Below are 20,440 nucleotides of genomic sequence, written 5' to 3' on the forward strand. Positions count from 1 at the left end.
TACTTAAACTCAAACTGACCACGCATATAAATTTTCTTTTGAAAGTAATCATTCTGTAATGCACACGGCTCATAATCCCAAAGTCCTTTTTGTATGGCGATTTTGGGGCCTTAGTGGTTTTGTATGAAATTCGTAGAGTAGCCAACGGAATTGAAGTTTTTTTTACATATATCTATATATAAAAGATTTTTTTACTGTTGTCATATGAATATTTAGGAATGTCGAAATCTGCCGATATGCAACTTTTTTGGCAGTCTTTTTAATTAACAGCACAAATGCGATCTTAAATTTTGACGTCGCTTTGGAATGACATGCTTCTTTAAGATCACCCATGGGATAAAATGAAAGTGACTTTCATATATAATTTTAACTGCAAACGAGCGTACGATGAACTCTAGTTCATAAAAAAATAACAGAAGCCCATTGTAACTTTTATTTGTTCGCTGAGGGCATATTGAAAACCGTTTAAAAATGTGATCCGAAAAATCACTTGGCCAAAAATTCAAATAATGTTCGACATACAATTTTCAAATTGTCAGTAAATTTTAAATATAAATGACAACCAAATGGAATATACCTTAAAAGTTTTATAAAGAGTTACATTTTTATAAATTATATGCCTCATTCTATTATGTTATTTCTAAGTGTCCCATTCCCGAATCTTTCAGTGCGACCCTCGTATGTATTTAAATTACTAATATGATGTATTTTTTCATAAACTATAAACAAAGAAAAATATATATAATAAATTACTCTAATGTTTAAAACATTATTAGAGGGACAAAAAGCGATGACATGCGATGATATTTGTTACAATATGCTAGTGTGTTGTATTGACGTGTGAATATAGACAGCCAGCATTAAAAATATATAGATATACAAATAAATTATATGAATAATAATAGTGTCTACATAGATATTTTTTTCTGTTGATATCACACTTACTACAAGGGAAAATTACACGACAGGTTTGAGACATGATTACATTATGGTGCCGTGACCAGGATATTTTCAAAGGCCTTTTAACAATCAACTATTAATCAGTAGAAAAAGGCGTGAAACTGAAATATCGAACATTTGCACCTACATTAAATTTTGTCAAATAAAGGCTAATTTAGACGATGCGAAAACTCTTATGAGACCTTCATTACATTACGGTATTTGATCGGCCGGGTGAATTGGATGTAACCTCAATAGTCCGCAATGTAACTAAAATCACATGTGAGTTCGCGCGCCGTCTAAATGAGCCTTTAGCCTTTTTACTGACTAAATTGGTTTGTCTGTTGTCAGTATGTTTGATCTTTTTTATATAAAAGTACACTAACATGCAACTCGTACTCTAGCAGCGGTATCTCGCGCGCCGCGCTGCCGAACTGAGCGCGGGTCGCCGCGTACCGCACCGCGATCGACACGCACGATGATATGGAGTTGCAGCTCTCTTGCATTATGCCGATACGACCTGAAACGACAGTGTATCATCTGATAAATTAATCGTTCAATCAAATAAATTGATCGGCTTTGATCAATTTCAATCAATCAATCACATCAGTCAAAATTATTTTTAGAAACACAGATTACATAGTTGTTATTTTATTTATAGGTATTACAGTTTTCTCTCACGTTTAATGTTTTTTTGCTTGGAACTTATTACTTAGAAGCAAGCGTGCAAATATAATATGTAGTAGTTTTTTTAAGTTACTACGAATCAAGAAGGAAAAATATTTAATGATGATGATTAATTAACAAAATCAAAATTAATTGATTTTGTTAATAATTATAATTATACAAAAATAATCATAAACTATTACTAAAAATAATAAGGTAAATTTTCATATGCGTAAAACATATCATAATAAACTTGAAAAACATATTCAAATTCTTTTTTTTAATCGATTGATGCCAAAGTTTAAATTTTAAGAATACTTAAAAAAATATAAATATTGTAAATTCTACGCAGGCATATCTTGATTTTATGAATCACTATCGTAATCTACACCATAGGCATTGCAATGGTTATTTCCATGTTATCAGTATGGTTTAAACTCAAATACTTATCTTTAATCGAAACAAAGCAATCAGCTGATTGCACGCATGATAACAAAATGGAGGACAATTCCGCTAATAAACTGTTATCGAAGGTGGAACGAACTAATTTACTTAGATTTTTTATTTTAATTCCCATATAATTAAATCAGGAAATTATGTAATTTGTAGAGATGCCCCGAATAGTGAATTTGGCCGAATACCGAATATTCGGCCCCCTCTCTAGGCCGAATACCGAATATTCGGCGACCGAATATTCGGCATAAGATGCGAACATTTTGAGTCACAATTATTACGAAAACTGTTCGCCAACAAAGCACAAAGTTTGCTAAGATATATGTTTATGTTGAACAGAATTAATTAATGTAGTTAGAGTCAATCAAATCAGACCCATGATAAAAAATAAAATATTTTGGAATCAACAAATGCTCAAAAACTGGCCTTCTTATTTAACCACTTTCCAAGAATACATTTTAGATATTAAATATACCTAGTTTTTGGTATTTTTTTGGGGAAATTTATCTTTTTAGGTAGGTGTAACAGATATTCGGTATTCGGCCGAATAGTAGGCAACATTCGGCCGAATACCGAATATTCGGCAAAGTGGCCGAATACCGAATAGTTGCCGAATATTCGTGGCATCTCTAAACCATAAAATAATCAGAATCACCCATTGAGTTATTATTTACTATAGAGAAACTATACCAAACAAAGAAATTGTCGCAATCACAACCACGCGACCAAAACGTCGTAAGCGCCGTAAAATTCTTGCACTTACGCGTTTATGTCTCGAGATTCACGCTCCCCTTCTATGATTTGATGTCAAAAAATCAACTCATGGCGCAAAATACTAGTTTGAAATTAGTTTTAGCTTAAGGTTTCTTTCTGTTTGTTATTTTTCTTAAACCTACAACTTGTTAACGGAGGAGCGGGGCTTCCTGATACAGGTATAATATCCGTACACGTCGGGAAGAAGTTGATATCTCTCGGGAAAAAATTGAAGAAATTTGAACCTTATGCAATTTACTTTTAAGTTCAAATTTCTTCGGTAGAATATCTCGAGTTATCAAGTTCTTCCCGCCGTGTACGGATATACTCAATAGGAAGTCCGAACGTTTCACCTTATTACGTAACATTTAATCGTGCAGTAAATATTTTCCATTGTATTTTTTTTTCATTTTTATTAGTTGTTGACACGACCAGCACTAACATGCAAACGATTTTTATGCGCATAAATTTAAGGTTAATTATTTAAAAAAAAACAATTATGTACTCATTTAATCACCTAGATTTTTTAATCTATTAAATACTATTGTCAGTCAAGGATGGACTAATTTATTAACACATTCACTGCCCCCAACGCACATGTGCGTTCACCGTCATACAAGTTTGTTTTTAGGCCACGCCCCCTGGCAGTGAATGCGTTAATTTAGGAGATCCAACAGCATAATTAAATAAAAATTGAATCTTAAGTAGAGATACGGAGCTAATTACAGGAACAACCAATTAGCTGTGATTTAAAAAAAACATACACTTAAATAAAACGCATAGTTATAGATGCGGAGCGCGCACATGCGCTATAACAACAAATACTAAAAACTACGGCAGTACGGCACCCTCGGTGGGCGAGTCCGACTCGCACCTGTCCGGTTTTTTTAATGCATGTTAATTATAAGTTGTACTGTTTTGAAGAAGGAGCTCTGCCAAGAACACGTATGTGTGTTCATTTTGTACTGGATACGGGGCGCCCGGCACCGAAAGTGTTAAGATTCAGTATTAGACCTTAAGGCAATTAGAATAGGGGTTAGAATTGGCAGATAGATTCTTAAGTGCGGCCCCAAGTATCCAGGAAGATTCGGAGAATAACCTCTCATATACGCCATCTATGACCACAGCCCGTTCTGTTAGACCTGTTCGGTATTAGACCTTAAGGCAATTAGAATAGGGGTTGGAATTGATTACCTGCAGATAGATTCTCAAGGGCGGCCCCAAGTATCCTGGAGGGTTCGGAGAAGGAGCTCTCGTATACCCCTTCTTCTGTGACGTCAGCCGTTCGGTTCAGGAGATTCTCGCGCGGTATCCGGTATTGGTTGAACATCATGAACCTGGGGACAAAGGGGACGATGGGTTAGAAAGTAAGTAGGATAGCGACATACCCGTTATCGATGCCATTGACTCCAATCTTCTCCCACATATCTCCCACAATCCACAATGAGACCAGGACACGTCTTCAACGTTTCTGGGTCTCTGATCGGTACCATAAAAGCTTGTTCTATCTCGGATGGTAAATAAAAAAAAATATTAATGGGTATGATTGAATTGAAGATTGGTGTTAATGGGATTGATCATTATCAATCTCGTTAACACCAATCTTCTCACCCATATCGTCCACGTTGAGATTAGGATACGTCTCCAACGTTTTTAGGTCTCTGTGAGAGGTACCACAAACCTCCAAGCCGCGAGTTATTTCATCTAGGATAGTAAATACGTAAGAAAGTAACATATACCCATTATCAATCCCGTTGACTCCAATCTTCTTCCCCATATCGCCCACAATCAGACCTGGATACGTCTCCAACGTTTTTGGGTCTCTGATCGGTACCAGGAAACGTGCAAAGATTGAAATATAGTAAGTAGTAAGAAACATACCCATTATCAATCCCATTGACTCCAATCTTCTCCCCCATATCGCCCACAATGAGACCTGGATACGTCTCCAACGTTTCCGGGTCTCTGATGGGTACCATGAAACCGTGTAGACCGTGACTTGTTCCATCTGGTGTGATTAGTTGAGCGAACACTAGCGCGTGCGTACACGTCCGACCTGTAAGAGAGAATGAATTAATGTTGTAACGATACCACAGATTATATGGTACCGCCCACAGATAAAGGAAAAATTTAAGAAATCATTCCCATAACCCATAATGCGTTACTTTGTCTGTTATAAATTGAAATAAATGTCATATGCTGAGAAAAAGTGACCAAGGCCTCCAGTGCCCCAGGCTGGCATCGCGCCCTCTGCTATTGCAGCAGATACCTGAGCCTTTCGGCTACCGGGGTCACGGCGGCACAGGACGATTTTTTTCCAAGTATACTATTCTTACTGAAGGTTTATGGCGCCCCCTTAGAGGACGCTGGTTCGATTCTAGTCTGGGGCACTGGAGGCCTTGGTCACTTTTTCTTAGTATGATGACATTTATTTCAGTTTATAATATATATAGTAGTGTTTCTACTTGATACTTTGTTGTGGTACTTGTTTTCGGTGAAGGAAAGCATCGTGAGGAAACCGGACTAATCCCAATAAGGCCTAGTTTACCCTCTGGGTTGGAAGGTCAGATGGCAGTCGCTTTCGTAAAAACTAGTGCCTTTCATCCGCCAAATCATGGGATTAGTTGTCAAGCGGACCCCAGGCTCTCATGAGGCGTGGCGAAATGCCGGGATATCGCGAGGAAGAAGGAAGTGTTTCTACTTGACATAAAAACAAATTAAAATATTTTCTGAAATTATTTCATTTGTTCTATGTAATACTTTATCTGTCACCTATTAACGGTTTACTATCATTAGGTACAAATGGAAAATTGTCCACTCGAAAAACTAGGAAAATTGTCCATCCAGCATAATGTCGAAAAAGAATTATGCCCAATAGTCAAAATGTCAAATATGATACAGTTTTAATAACAAAACTTCCGTGAGACACAGACATATTAAATATATTAAGAACGGGTCACTCACGTATTTTAAGTCGAAAAACGCTCGACATGTTTCACTCCGTACCGAGGAGTGTCATCAGGAGCTTGCGTTTACGGTTGCGGACTTGAAATACGTGAGTGACCCGTTCTTAATATATTTAATAAATATGATACAGGTCGAAAAACATGTGTCCATTTGTATTTGCGTACACTGAAAATCATGACCAATTGAAAATTTGTATTATAGAGGTTTATGATGATAGTCATGGAACTATTAAAAAGAAATTACTATTTTCAAAAAGAAAGTTTTATTTTAGTATAAAATATTAGTGTCATTTATGTCAAGACATTAATATGTCATAGGTAGGTACTGAATATATTTCATTTTGCTCATAATTTATAATGGACAAAAGTCCATTCTGGTTTAATTAATTTACGACGATTACAAATTTGGTTAAAAATGTTTTTTTAGCACAATTACATTTTGACAAGTTTCACATTGGACACTATTGCTTTTGATCCAACTTCAGAATGGTCCTTTCAAGTGGACGATTTTCCATTTGTACATATTGACAGTAAATTCTATAAAAGTGTAGTCGGATTTAGATGCAATTTGGAAATAAATTGAATTCCGGGGATACATAGGACAGTTTTAAATCAACTTTTAAACTTCTGTTTACTTTCAAGGGAATCATTGAAATCATTCTACACAAGCGAGGTCGTCTAGTAAACATAAAAACCGGTAAACAACGTAAAACAATAAGTTCTTCATTTTTATAACTTCACAAGTTGTAACTTCTGATCTTGTGACCTCAAAACGTGAGATTTATTACGCTTTACATTGAAACAAGTTGACAGTGTCAAAGGTTTCTAGTAAAATATATGTAATAATACCTACCGATGACATTACCTAAGTGCACACGAGCGCGTAAAACTTGTAAGGTAATGAGTTTTTTACGATATGACGCTTTAGACACCTACAAATAGGTATTTAGCGTACTTACCGTAACTTACCTACTTACAATACAATGTTAATTACAAATCCTGTAGAAATAGAACATTCATTCATATTTTTAACTATTGATGCGCCGTCAAAATGTTTCCGATATTGCGAATGGAATTATTCCGAAAACTAGACATATTTTTGTATGGGGAATATTATTTTCCAAACTGGTTTTTTACGGTTCCGTACCCAAAGGGTAAAAACGGGACCCTATTACTAAGACTCCACTGTCCGTCAGTCTGTCTGTCCGTCACCAGGCTGTATGAACCGTGATACCTAGACATTTGAAATGTTCACAGATGCTGTATTTCTGTTGCCGCTATAATAAGTATAACAAATACTAAAAAGCATGAAACCCTCGGTGGACGAGTCCAACAGTACCAGTGGTACACGATACAGCCTGGTGAATTGGTGACAGACAGACGGACAGTGGAGTCTTAGTAATAGGGTCCCGTTTTTACCCTTTGTGAACGGAACCCTAAAAACGGACAATCATACACATATATTTTTATTAATACAAGGAAAAATTAAAAACTTCATGGATCAAAAAAGAAAAAAAAAACAAATAAAAGGAAGAAATGTTAACGACCTGTCTGGCCTGGCCTAGTGGGTAATGGAGTCTTAGTATTAGGCTCCCGTTTTTACCCTTTGGGTACGGAACCCTAAAAACATGGCACCGTGCAGCGGCGTATTCATCTGTCAAACTCTGCGGCTACAATTTACTTCTAGTTAGGGGTCATCCATTAATTACGTCACACGTTTAGGGGGAGGGAGGGGGTCAAGAAAATGTGACATATTGTGACATGGGGGAGGGGGGAGACACAAACTTTGTGACGTCACTTTAACTTCATCAGTAACCGAAAATTTATTTAAATTATTTAGTTCGCTGTACATTTAAATAACAAGTTTTTAAAACGAAAATAGGTTTTAATCGTTTAATTTTCTTTCCTAAACAGTTTTGGGTTATAAAATTACTAATATTTATATCGTCAAAAATATTTTGATAAAATATTAATAATACTTAGGTACTTACTTAATTCGATTTGGCGATTTCGTAGAAAAAATGTGACGTCACACTAGGAGAACGGAGGTCAAACGGGAGGGGTTTGCCAAATGTGACCAAGTGTGACAAGGGGGGAGGGGAGGGGTCAAAAAACCTAGAAATTGGTGTGACGTAATTAATGGATGACCCCTTACATGTATAAAAGTAATAATGTCATTATACTCATAATGCAATGTGAGGAATCAGATCGCCATTTGTCTATTGTTTTATTCTTCGCTTTTATTCATTTTGCAAAACAACTCAATAACTTATACAGTAATTGTTACGTACACTTTCAGAGATTACACTTTTTATGAATTGTCTATGTTCTTTCATTCTTTCTTGACGGTAGTACTATTATTTATCAAGCAAGTGAGTGGTTAGGGCCCCCCCACATCTGGCGTCTTTCGAGCGTCGGCGTCTATAACTCTATGGCCGACGTCGACGCAACGTCGACGCAGCGTCGACGCAGCGTCGACGCAACTGCGCAGCGACGTCATTTTCCATAGCGCTGGACCGACGCCGGTAGACGCCGACGCCGGTAGACGCCGACGCTCGAAAGACGCCAGATGTGGGGGGGGGGGGCCTTAGTAAACCAGTTCTCCAAGTTCATGGCTGAGAGATAAGTAAACATTGATATATAATGTCAGTTTTACCTAGATTACCAACCCAGCATTTGGCAGCCTCGAAGTCCGGGGAGTGAAGCACGAATTCTCGCGTCGTCGGGTCGTATGTCGCGGTCGTGCGCATCAGTCGCGCGTCTGAGCCGTGCGCGACTTCTGTCAGCGCGAATGCCGCTAGGATCTACAAGGAAATGTTAAATATTAATTGGGGTTGGGACTCGAAATCATTATTACCAAAGGCATATGTAACTTCGTATAAGATGAATAAAGTCTAAGGAAAAAACGTGCCTCGGAGATCAAGAAAAAGTCATTCTCGGATAGATGCCGCACGACCTTTAGCCTATGCTCGGCTAGATGGCGTGACGACACCGTTTCATATTTAACAATTTTAACACATGAATATCAGTGAATGAACATGGATCAAAGTGATATAAAAATAATAAAATCATTTATCCATATACATACATTTTTTTGATAATTTTATACGTTTTCGTTTTGAGTTTTAGTCCTGTGTCGATAGATGGCAGTAAACTTTCTGTGACTACAAAATTTACTATGACAGGACCCAGAGGGGTAGGGGGAGGGGTAGGGGTAGGGGTATAGAGATACTATCTATTATTTTTGTTATTACTAACACTACTCCTTATAAAGCAAAGCCCTCCGCCGCATCTGTCTGTACGTTCGCGATAAACTCAAAAACTACGGAACGGATTTTCATGCGGTTCTCATATCAATAAAGCGATTCTTGAGGAAGGTTGAGGAACCCTTATAATTTGTTAAGTGTTTGTTTAACCCGAGCGAAGCCGGGACGGGTCACTAGTCTATTATATAGTGTTTAAATAGTGATGACATTGTTATTCCAATATATGTATATGTATAAGGTCTATTCGAGTTATTTAGAATACAATAAATTGCATGTTGCGTTGTGTTATATGTAACAGAATTATGTGTAGTTTTTAGAATTACAGACTTTCTGACGCATTTGGAATTACCCGGTCACATCTTATCATAGACTAGGAATCCTCTAGACCGAGTTTAGAGCAATTACGAGGGGCAAACTGAAAGTGTTTAGAATAGAAAAAGCTGAAGTAATTAGGACGTTACTCTTTATTTTAATGCGTGCTTTATCTCTTTCTGACCACGCGTACAAATTTTCATTAGGATAGGATTACCCTGAAGCGCACACAGCTCATTCTTCCAATGCCTTTTTTGTATGGCGATTTTAGGTCCTCGGAGGTTTTGTATGAAATTCATGAGGTACCCATCGGGATTCAAGCTTTTTTGACACAAAATAATTTAAGCAAGATTTTTTTAACAGTGTCATATGAATACTGAGGGATATCAAAAACTACTGATATACAATTTTTTGCCAGTATTTTTTATTAACCGCACAACTGTGCGATGTAAACTTTTGACGTCACTCTTGAATGACATGCTTCTCTATGATCATCCGTTGAATAACTACAAAAGCGATTAAATGTGTAATTTAAAAAATAAACAGATGTACAAGAACTAGGCTTCATTATGAGACTATAACTGAAGCTTACTGTAACTCTGTTGTTGGCTGAGCCCACAATGAAAATCGTTATAAATAGTAATACGAAAAAATTCTTAGGTCGAAATTGGAATAACGCTCGACGTACAATTTCCAAATTGCCATCAATCCTGAAACAGAGATAACGACCAAATTGCATATACCTCAAAAAAAGTATAAAGAGTTATATTTTCATTAATAATATGCCTCTTTTTGTTATATGATCTCTAAGTAGCCTTTTCTAAGAACTTTCAGAGTTGCCTACGTATTTCATGCAACCGATGATGCCAAAAATGCGGGGGTGCGCGGGACGAGGTGAGCGAAGTCCCGTGCCGTTATTGGTCCGTTCAAAGACAAGGACGTCACACAAAGACACTTTCGACTCGAACATGGAGTAAAATTACCGTATGCGTGGCAGAGGGGGTAGCGCGACTATGCTCAGTCTGGAGGATGTTTTGTCTGTGCATCTTATTACTTATGTTGTTTTTTAGGGTTCCGTACCCAAAGGGTAAAACGGGACCCTATTACTAAGACTTCGCTGTCCGTCCGTCCGTCCGTCTGTCACCACAGGCTGTATCTCACGAACCGTGATAGCTAGACAGTTGAAATTTTCACAGATGATGTATTTCTGTTGCCGCTATAACAACAAATACTAAAAACAGAATAAAATAAAGATTTAAATGGGGCTCCCATACAACAAACGTGATTTTTGACCAAAGTTAAGCAACGTGGTGGAGTGGTCAGTACTTGGATGGGTGACCGTTTTTTTTTGCTTTTTTTTTTGTTTTTTTTTTTGTGCATTGTGGTACGGAAGCCTTCGTGCGCGAGTCCGACTCGCACTTGCCCTTTTTTTACAATTACATTTTTGAATCGTTCCACACTGGTATAAGTACCTAAATTTCTTTTTTAAATTTACGATCTTATATATTCTGAAATTCTTGTTATTAAATTTGACATCTGTATTCAATATTTTTAAAGGATAATAATAGTAATAAGGTGCTGGGGGGCCATTTCTACTGACTGAGCGGAAAAGATGATCTTAATCTTAAATGAAATATTAAGTTAGTGAAAGTATACATTTCACACCTTAAGTTTTATTAAGACGTTGCCTAAAACTTATATTTCGATGTTGCGAAAACTTGCAGGCAATTTCATGTAAGTGTAAACTTCTTATCTGCAGTACAATAAAATCAATCGATCGACCGCAATGTAATAAAAATAACATGGAAGTTCTTGCATCATCCACCCTGTTATTTCTAATACATATATTCCTGATGATGATGATGATGATGCTCCTGACCGATTTCGGCCACAGCGACCGTGGGCTTGAAGTAGGCAATTTTTAATTCGCGTCATTAGAGCGTAGCTGATCCACTCTCTGGCGCACCCTTGGGTGGCGTACGTACCCTATCTTCTCGCTGGTATACACCCACTTGCCAGAATTTCATTTGCCATAATTTCACTTGCCATAATAATCAACAGCCATTATATTGTTTCCCATAATTACATATGCAATACTTATTGTTTACTATATTAGTCACGTGCCAGAAACTTTGTTTCCCATAAAATCAATTTCAATAATATCGTTTGTCATCATCATTGTAAGCCATAATTATCACTAGCCATAAAATATATTTTTTACAGAAACCAAATGCTACTAGAAAAATGGGTTAGGTTAGGTTTGATCTGCGACCCTTACAGAAAAGTAATGCTACTGGAAAAGTGGGTTAGGTTAGGTTTGAACTGCGACCCTTACAGAAAAGAAATGCTACTGGAAAAGTGGGTTAGGTTAGGTTTGAACTGCGACCCACACAGAAAATAATTGCGACTAGAAAAGTGGGTTAGGTTAGGTTTGAACTGCGACCCTTACAGAAAAGAAATGCTACTGGAAAAGTGGGTTAGGTTAGGTTTGAACTGCGACCCATACAGAAAATAAATGCGACTAGAAAAGTAGGTTAGGTTAGGTTTGAACTGCGACCCTTACAGAAAAGAAATGCTACTGGAAAAGTGGGTTAGGTTAGGTCGGGTAACCTCCACGAGGGTCTGGGCCATTCCAATTTCTGTTAATCCTTGCGGATTCGCAGTCAAGGGAATGGCTTATGGCTGGTGCGCCCTGGGGGCAACGGTAAGTGATCTCCTGCGTGGGATTGCTTACTGGTGCTGCCAATAACCCGACACCCGGGGTTTAGCCCGGGGGGAGGGGGGTGTTCTTGGAGTGTCTCTGTGATCTCCTAGGCTATACCGGACAGGGCTACCCATACCGGGCAGGCGAAGAGTGAGGGACACTATCAAGAGCAGGACGGGTTTGCCCGCTTTCAGTGTAGAAACCGGGTGGACAGGCTCCGGCCACCGTCCCAAACTCGTTATCCCAAATGATAAGGTGTTGTTGTCATGTCTAGCAGCCTTTGATGGGACCGAGGGCCTTGCCTTGGTCGGCCGGGTCAAGAGGAGATAACCTCAATAAAAAACCACAATCCCCCGCATGGCGGTTCACCGTGCGGGGGTGCTCTCTTTAGAGCGGCTGGGGTGTGCATCAGCCACTAGTGGCCAATCCTGTGACACCGCCCGACCTCACAGAGTATATAGGGCCACAGCTTGGGTACGGGGATCTCTGCCCCTGCGGAAATTTAGTCTCCCCTACTCGTGGGAATTGAATGGATACTTTAAATAAAAACAAAACAAACAAAACAAATCTTGAAGATATGGTGGGTGCTTCTGGCACCGAAAATGAGAGGGACGGCGACGTTTCACAACTTAACACGACGCCAGCTCAGCTACAGCTGCGGGGCTGCCGAGTGTCGCTACGTCCAGACGAAGCGATGGACTCAAATGCAAATAGCAGGGATCGGAGCCCATACGAAAGAGGAGAGGGATCAGGGACCAAATCAAATATGGCTGACAATCAGAGGGAAATCAGGACTGAACGGTCAGAGAGGATGCGCCGACTGTCTGATGCGACGGACTCCGACGACCTTCCAGAGGTTATCTTTATAGATAAGGCTGGCGAGAAATCGGGGGAAAAACAGCTGGCCCAAAAACGGTACCATACTGGATCGGATGAGGATATGTGGCTGGGGACCTTGCCAAAAGTCAATACAGCACGTAGAGGCGGGAAAAACGGAAAGAGCAAGACTCGCGGAGCGTGCACGGGTATTTCCAAGGCCAAGACCAAAACTTTGTTTAAAAGAAGGGTCGAAATAGATACTACTGAAAAAGATACCGGAAATGCGTCCCAATCTCGCGGGCCAGCCTCCTGCTGGATGAAGGACCAAACATCCGAACAGGTCATTTCTGATGAGGAGCTGGAAATGGAGTACAGCCTGGTGCCGGAAGGCCCTCAGTCTCCGGCTGCTGACGGAGACGAGGCGGATGTGGCCCGCAAGGCAGCCAAGAGGGTGTTGGCAGAAGTCAGCAAATGTATGAATTTAAAAGGAACAATCCGCGGCCGCATTAACAAGGCGTGCCGCGAGATAGTAACGGCTATGGATAACATGGACTCAAGAGAGGAAAATGAAGAGGTCCATGTCCTTCGGGCGAATAACAAAAGACTGAAGGAAGAGCTAGCTCATGCGACGACTGAGATGAAAGCGCTTAGAAAGGCCTTCTCCGAACGGAATAAGAAGGATACTCCAGCAGACAGTGCAAGGCCTAACCAGATTCTGGGGTCGGTAACGGATGCCTTGTCTGAGTTTAGGGAGGAGCTAGAGGCGAGTCTATTCAAGTCGATTGGGGATATGGTTAATGCCCGCTTAGACGACATAAAAAGCCGCCTCCCTCCGGCGCCGATCGTCCGCCCGCCACTGGCGGCGGACCGAAGAAAGGCATCTGAGGCTGCTGATGCGACGGTTTCTCCATCAGCCCCCGAGGTTGATTTGCCGGATGATCCCTGGACCCCGTTGCCTGCCCCTGCCCCTGTTCCTGCCACAAGGCCCAGGAACACGGCAGATAAACCTGTAGCATCGTCGGGGTCAACGCTAATGCCCCCTGCCAGAGCTGCACCAGGGACAAAATTGCCGCGGAAGAAACAAGCGGCTACCAAGCAGGTAGTACCCCGGGTGGCACCTCCCCTTCCTGCGGAAAGGTCGACAAAACCCACCCCCGCTCCCCGAGCGAAGAGGGTCCCTCAGACGGTGCCGCCCCCACCACCGACGACTGCTGCTCCGACGTGGACGGAAGTAGTAGGCCGTAAGGCAAAGAGGAAAACTAAAAAACCAACAGCTGCAGCAGGCCAACCGGCTGTTAAACCAAAGCCGAAGCCACGTAAACTGGTGGCTCCATCAACGGCGGGCATAGTAGTGGCTCTCAAACCAGAATCTGAGGCTACATATGCGGGAATCCTAACCAAGGTGACGACCTCGTTTGGTCTAGCCGAGGTGGGGATAGACCACGTCAAAGTTAGAAAAACGGCCGATGGGGCGCGTATCATCGAGGTTTCTGGTACCGACAATGGCAGGGCGGCCGATATCCTGCGCGAGAAATTAGAGGGCCTTATTGGCGACGACGCGAGGGTGTACCGGCCAACTAAAATGGCTGGCTTGAGGATATCAGGACTCATGGAATGTGCAACCACGGAGGCAGTAGCCGAGGCAATAACAGCGAAGGGTGGCTGTAGACTTGACGAAGTGAAGGTCGGTGCAATCCGTACCGGATTTAATGGGGCAGGATCGACCCTCATTAAATGCCCGGTGACAGCCGCCAAAAAGATAGTAGAGGGAGGGCGTTTGCTTGTGGGGTGGTCGAGTGCACAAGTACAGATCCTAGATCCAGCACCGTTCCGCTGTTATAAGTGCATGGGGACAGGACACACTCGCGCTACTTGCCCCTCACAAATAGACAGAGGGAACACGTGTTTCCGGTGCAGCAAGCCGGGACATAAGGCGTCCGGCTGTACCGAGGCGCCATTCTGCGCGGTATGTCATCAGGCCAACAAACCAGCCGGACACTACATGGGAGGCCAAGCGTGCTGCCCCCCACCGACTAAGGGTAGACAAGACCCCATCCGGCCCCAGGGGCCCGATCAGAGAACCGCCCATGGGGCTGACGAGGGACAAGACATGGATGTGTAATGTTGCCACGCCCTTACGAACTCCTACAGACCAACTTGAACAACTGCGCCCGTGCCCAAGACCTGCTTATGCAGGTAATAGCAGAGTGGGGCATTGGCGCGGCTGTGGCAGCGGAACCATATTGTGTTCCTCCTCAGCCCAACTGGGTAGGAGCAACTGATCGGAAAGTGGCCATAATGGTACCGGCTATCGGGGAATATCCTCCCCTGATCGCCGTTCATAAAGGTCCAGGAATTGCGGCAGCCAAATGGGGAAATATTATAATAATCGGCACTTATTTTTCCCCCAATAGGCCACTATGGCAATTCGAGGGTTACTTAGACGATCTGGGGGGGCTGATAAGGAGGTTAGCGCCAACACCGGTACTCGTAATGGGAGATCTCAATGCTAAAAGCGCAGCCTGGGGTTCCCCTGTTACAGACGTGAGGGGCGAAACCCTTAGGGATTGGGTGCTAGCGATGGGGCTTGTGGTTTCAAACCAAGGTCACGCTTACACATGTGTGCGACACCAGGGAGGGTCCATTGTGGACGTCACTCTTGCAACCCCTGTTATCGCCAATCGAATTGAGGACTGGCGTGTACTAGAGAATGTGGAGACCCTCTCCGATCACGTCTACATCAGGATGAGGATTTCTCCATCTCCAGCGGCTCCACCACAGGGTCTACCGCATACAGCGGGTAGGCGTCGTCCCAATGGCCGCTTCCCTAGGTGGTCCTTGGCTAGCCTAGATAAAGAGATGATTGAGGAGGCTGCATTGATACAGGCTTGGTGCGCTCCCCCGCCAGTAGTCCTCGGAGTTGAAGAACGAGCAGCCCGCTTCCGTACCTCGCTCACCACGGTGTGCGATGCTGGCATGTCGAGGGCAAAGAAACCAACTGGCAGAAAACAGGTCTACTGGTGGTCGGAGGAAATTGCGGCCCTCCGAGTAACCGCCAATGCTGCACGCCGTAAATTCATAAGGTGCAGGCGCCGACAACACACAGTGGCAGAGGAAGAGATACTCCGGGAGGCCCTAGTAGCTGCCAAAGGGGCATTGAGAACGGCCATAGCCAAACGGAAGGATGAGGCCCGAGAGGAATTCCTGAGAACCTTAGACAGGGACCCATGGGGGCGACCCTATAAAATTGTGAGGAACAAAATGAAACATGCTCCACCCATGGATTCCTTAGAGCCGGAACTACTAAGAAGAGTTGTTGAGGGCCTCTTCCCGGTGGCACCGGACTTTACACCTCCCGTCATGGCTCTCCCAGTGGAACAACCGGAGGGCCTCCCGGATGTCCCTTTAATCTCGGACGTGGAAATCATGGGAGCAGTCTTCAAAATGAGAGCCGGCAAAAAGGCTCCTGGGCCGGATGGTGTGTCAGGGAGAGTCCTCTCCCTGGCATTGAAACACCTCGGAGTCCGACTTCGCGGGCTATTCGATGACTGCCTCAAAGAGGGAATTTTCCCTCGTTGCTGGAAGGAGGGTAGGCTGTGCCTGCTGCGAAAGGAGGGTCGTCCAGCTGACTCTCCTTCAGGATACCGCCCCATCGTCCTCCTAGATGAAACTGGAAAGATGCTGGAGCGCATCATAGCAAGGCGTATCACTAAGCATCTGGAGGACACGGGCCCAAACATTAGTGACCATCAATTTGGGTTCCGCGAGGGGCGGTCTACAATAGACGCAGTAGGCACGTTGAAGAAATTCAGCGATCTGGCAGCAGAGAAAAAGGAGGGAGCCATAGCAGTGTCTCTAGATATTGCCAACGCGTTTGGCTCTCTCCCTTACGGAGTTATAAAAGAGGCGCTCCGGTACCACGGCGTCCCTCTCTATCTAAGGACGATCATAGAGCACTACCTTACTGATAGGGTTGTGCTCTATGAATCGGGAGGCGGACGCTTTGAAAGACGGATGGAATGTGGTGTTCCACAGGGGTCGGTTCTGGGGCCCCTGCTCTGGAACATCGGATTCGACTGGGCAATACGAGGAGAGCAGCTTCCCCGCATGGTCACCATTTGTTATGCCGATGACACAATGGTGGCCGTGAGGGGAAAACAGTTCCAGGAGACCTTGAGGAGAGCCGCTGTCGCAACCGAACTCACGGTGGGACGCATCAACCTCCTAGGGCTTGCCGTGTCCCTTAATAAGACCGACGCCGTGATCTTCAAAAAAAGAGGCTGGAGACTGCGGCCCAACGATGTGATCCCAGTAGGGGGTGAGGCGGTCCCCCTGAGAGCCCACATCAAATACTTGGGCCTAGTCTTGGACAGCAAGTGGGAGTTCGAGGAACATTTTACCAACCTGGTTCCTCGGCTCGTTGGTGCCGCCTCGGCGCTGAGCCGTCTATTGCCCAATGTAGGAGGCCCCCAAGCTCCATGCCGACGCCTATATGCGAACGTCGTTCGCAGCATGGCACTATACGGGGCACCTATATGGGCCGGGAGGCTTAACAGCAAAACGAGGGCCCTCCTCCGAAGGCCGCAGAGGGTGATTGCGCAACGCATCATAAGAGGGTACAAGACCGTAGGGCACGCAGCCGCTTGCGCCCTCGCCGGCACCATACCATGGGAGCTTGACGCCCGACTCCTGGCCGAGAGGTACAACCAGCGGACGGAGTTACGCATCGCTGATGAGCGTCTGGCTCCCAGGGAGTTGGAGGCTCGGCTTGATGCGGAAAAGAAGAGAGCGAGGGATCGTTGGAAAAGCCAGCTGGAGGACGAGCCCTATGGTACGTATACCATAGGGGCGCTCCTCACATCTTTTGACAGCTGGCTAGATCGAAAAAGTGGTACCCTTACGTACCGACAAGTACAGGTAATGACTGGACACGGCTGCTTCGGTCATTACCTGTACACAATAAGGAGGGAACCATCGCCGGTTTGTCACCATTGCGGGTACGAAGATGACACGGCCTACCACACGATGGTGGAATGCCCAACCTGGGCTCCTGAGAGATGGGAGCTAGAAATGGCCTTGAACGTGGATGATCTCTCGCTGCACAATATAGTAGCGAAAATCCTAGTCAGCGAGAGATCCTGGGCGGCGTTCCATAACTTTTGTGAAAAAGTTATGCGAAAGAAAGAAGAAGCGGAGCGGGCGCGCGAGGACAGAGCTGATGCGCATCCGCTACGGCAAAGACGGAGGGGAGTCAGGCGGCGGCAATTCATCAATGCCTTGATTCCCCAGTAGAGCTGCGGGCTGGGGACCCGTAAATAAGGCTCTACACGCTCGAGGAGGGGTTGTAGCGTTACATAATCCCTCCTCCTCTAATCTGAGGGTGCCCCCGGTGAACAGCCGGGGCGGTCGGGGGAGCATCGTGGTAGAATATTAGTGACCTCACGGTGCTCCCCTATAACGGCAGAGAGGGTAACGCCGCAGGGGTTTTAGTGGGTATTCTCCTCCCCTCCCTCTGATTGTCAGAGGGAGTTACGGGAGGAGTGAGTCCCACATACCACCCCCACGATGGGCCTCTCCAGCCCGGGGTGGATGCGTAAAGGCATTTCCCCTGCGACAAAAAAAAAAAAAAAAAAAGGTTTGAACTGCGACCCATACAGAAAATAAATGCGACTAGAAAAGTAGGTTAGGTTAGGTTTCAATTGCGACCCTTACAGAAAACAAATGCTATCAGAAAAGTGGGTTACGTTAGGTTTGAATTGCGACCCTTACAGAAAAGAAATACTTCTGGAAAAGTGGGTTATATGAGGTTAAATATTCTATTAAATAGTATTATTACAATTAATAATATGGACAACAACACGTATGGCACTCGTACGTTCTGGAATCTAATAATCGGGTAAACAAAGAGTATGTCACATCATTTTTATGGTAAACAAACAATTCGGGCAAATGAAATTCGGGCAAATAAAATTCGGGCATATGAGTATTATTTTATATAATTTTCGGACAAACAATAGACAACCCTTCTCGCTTAATACTCGAGCGTATTTTGGGCACGTCAGCCACAGAATAAATAATAGACCTAGTACTACAGAAGACTCATTCTCTAACAAAACGCGTCTGCCACGATCAGCACAGATATGGCCGCTAGGTGGCGACAGCGCCACGCGCGGCTTATGGCAAACCCCAAAATTGGGGTCGAACGGATGGAGTTTTAGTTACCTGTAGCAAAGCGACGAAATCGCGGAGTGAGCCACGCCTGCGTCTGCACACCTACATAGTTGTAGGGAATTGAAGTTGGAGGCCGAGACTTAAGAAATATTATAATATGTATAATAAATGCGACAAAAAAACTCTGTCTGCCTGTTACCTCTTTAATCAATTCATTCATTTCAATTTAAATTAAATTTGTTAGGTACAGGAAGGAACATAGGATTAATATCTGGGAGATCGAGCTTTTCTCGGAAAACGTATACTTAAAAAAACTCAAAAATGCGCGTTTTCCCACGCGGAATCTACCAGTGTGCGGCACTTTGCGGCGCAAGCATACTGCCGTATTCGAACTTCAAGATATTCACAAGAGACGACACGTACTAGATCCATTCTAGATACGTTATAGTTTAGATATCAACTAGTTCTCTTTTGGAGTGCAATTCGGGCAACCAATGTCACTTTTACGTTAGATAGCGTAAGATATCTATTAGATGTGAATTGGATCTCTAAGTCATATCTTGTGGAAATCGTTCAAGAGTATCTCCAGAATCGCGCAAATGTCAAATTTGATAGGTTAGATCTTAAACATATCGCTATCGTATCTTGGTGATGTCTAAAAGATATCTAATAGATGTATATTTCAAAATCCGAATCGGGCCCCTTGTCAATAGGTATACAAAGATGCTTGCGGGTGGCATCCCGCCTTCAGGCGTCAAACAAACGACTAAAGATCTTATTTTCTTACCTAACAGGTCAATTCGAACGTACACATATGAATGATACCTGAATTATGTAATTTAGTTATCGTGCATTGTGTCGAACACCTAAAATGCTAGTCCGTCCGTTATACTATAGTTTCGTTTTTTTAGCATTAGAAATAAGGTAAACAATCTTGATGTGTTTTTTAATTGAAAAACTCATTTTAAAAATAAGTTACGGCAAATATGTAACAATTATGAATCTAATACGATCATTTATATTCTTCTGCTTTCATAAGTAATAGTTATTGATTTTTAAAAAGCGTTTTTCAATTAAAAGACATGTCAAGATCGCTTACCTTCTTCCAAGTTCTTTCTAATGCTAAAAAACACGAACTATAAATAGGCAGGCAATTAAGTATCAGACGTAGTTTCATGAGCACCTCCCTACTCATGTTTATCTGCTATTTGTATGTTTAACCTTACAAGTCTTACAATATCAACTGCGTATAAATTAAATAAACACCAATATATCTTATGCGTTTTATTTACTAAGTATTCATTGAAGAAATGAAAAAATAATAAATGAAATCTTGATAAATCCTTCAGAATCTGAAGGTTAAATTTTAGTAAATAAGTTCACATGTCTCT

The 20,440-nt window shown here is 42.9% G+C and overlaps 1 protein-coding gene across 1 annotated transcript in view; it reads right to left on the bottom strand.

Annotated features, from left to right (window-relative positions):
• The window catches only part of LOC134665379 (peroxisomal acyl-coenzyme A oxidase 3), a 36,626-nt gene that overhangs the window by 6,491 nt on the left and 9,695 nt on the right, over positions 1-20,440 (bottom strand). The window contains exons 5-8 of the mRNA XM_063522314.1: positions 8,434-8,581; positions 4,693-4,867; positions 4,006-4,148; positions 1,326-1,459 (exon numbers count right to left, since the gene is read on the bottom strand). Coding sequence (XP_063378384.1) covers positions 1,326-1,459; positions 4,006-4,148; positions 4,693-4,867; positions 8,434-8,581 — 600 coding nt within the window. The remainder of the gene's footprint in view (positions 1-1,325; positions 1,460-4,005; positions 4,149-4,692; positions 4,868-8,433; positions 8,582-20,440) is intronic.

The sequence above is a fragment of the Cydia fagiglandana genome, chromosome 6, assembly GCF_963556715.1.
Source record: "Cydia fagiglandana chromosome 6, ilCydFagi1.1, whole genome shotgun sequence".
Taxonomy (NCBI): domain Eukaryota; kingdom Metazoa; phylum Arthropoda; class Insecta; order Lepidoptera; family Tortricidae; genus Cydia; species Cydia fagiglandana.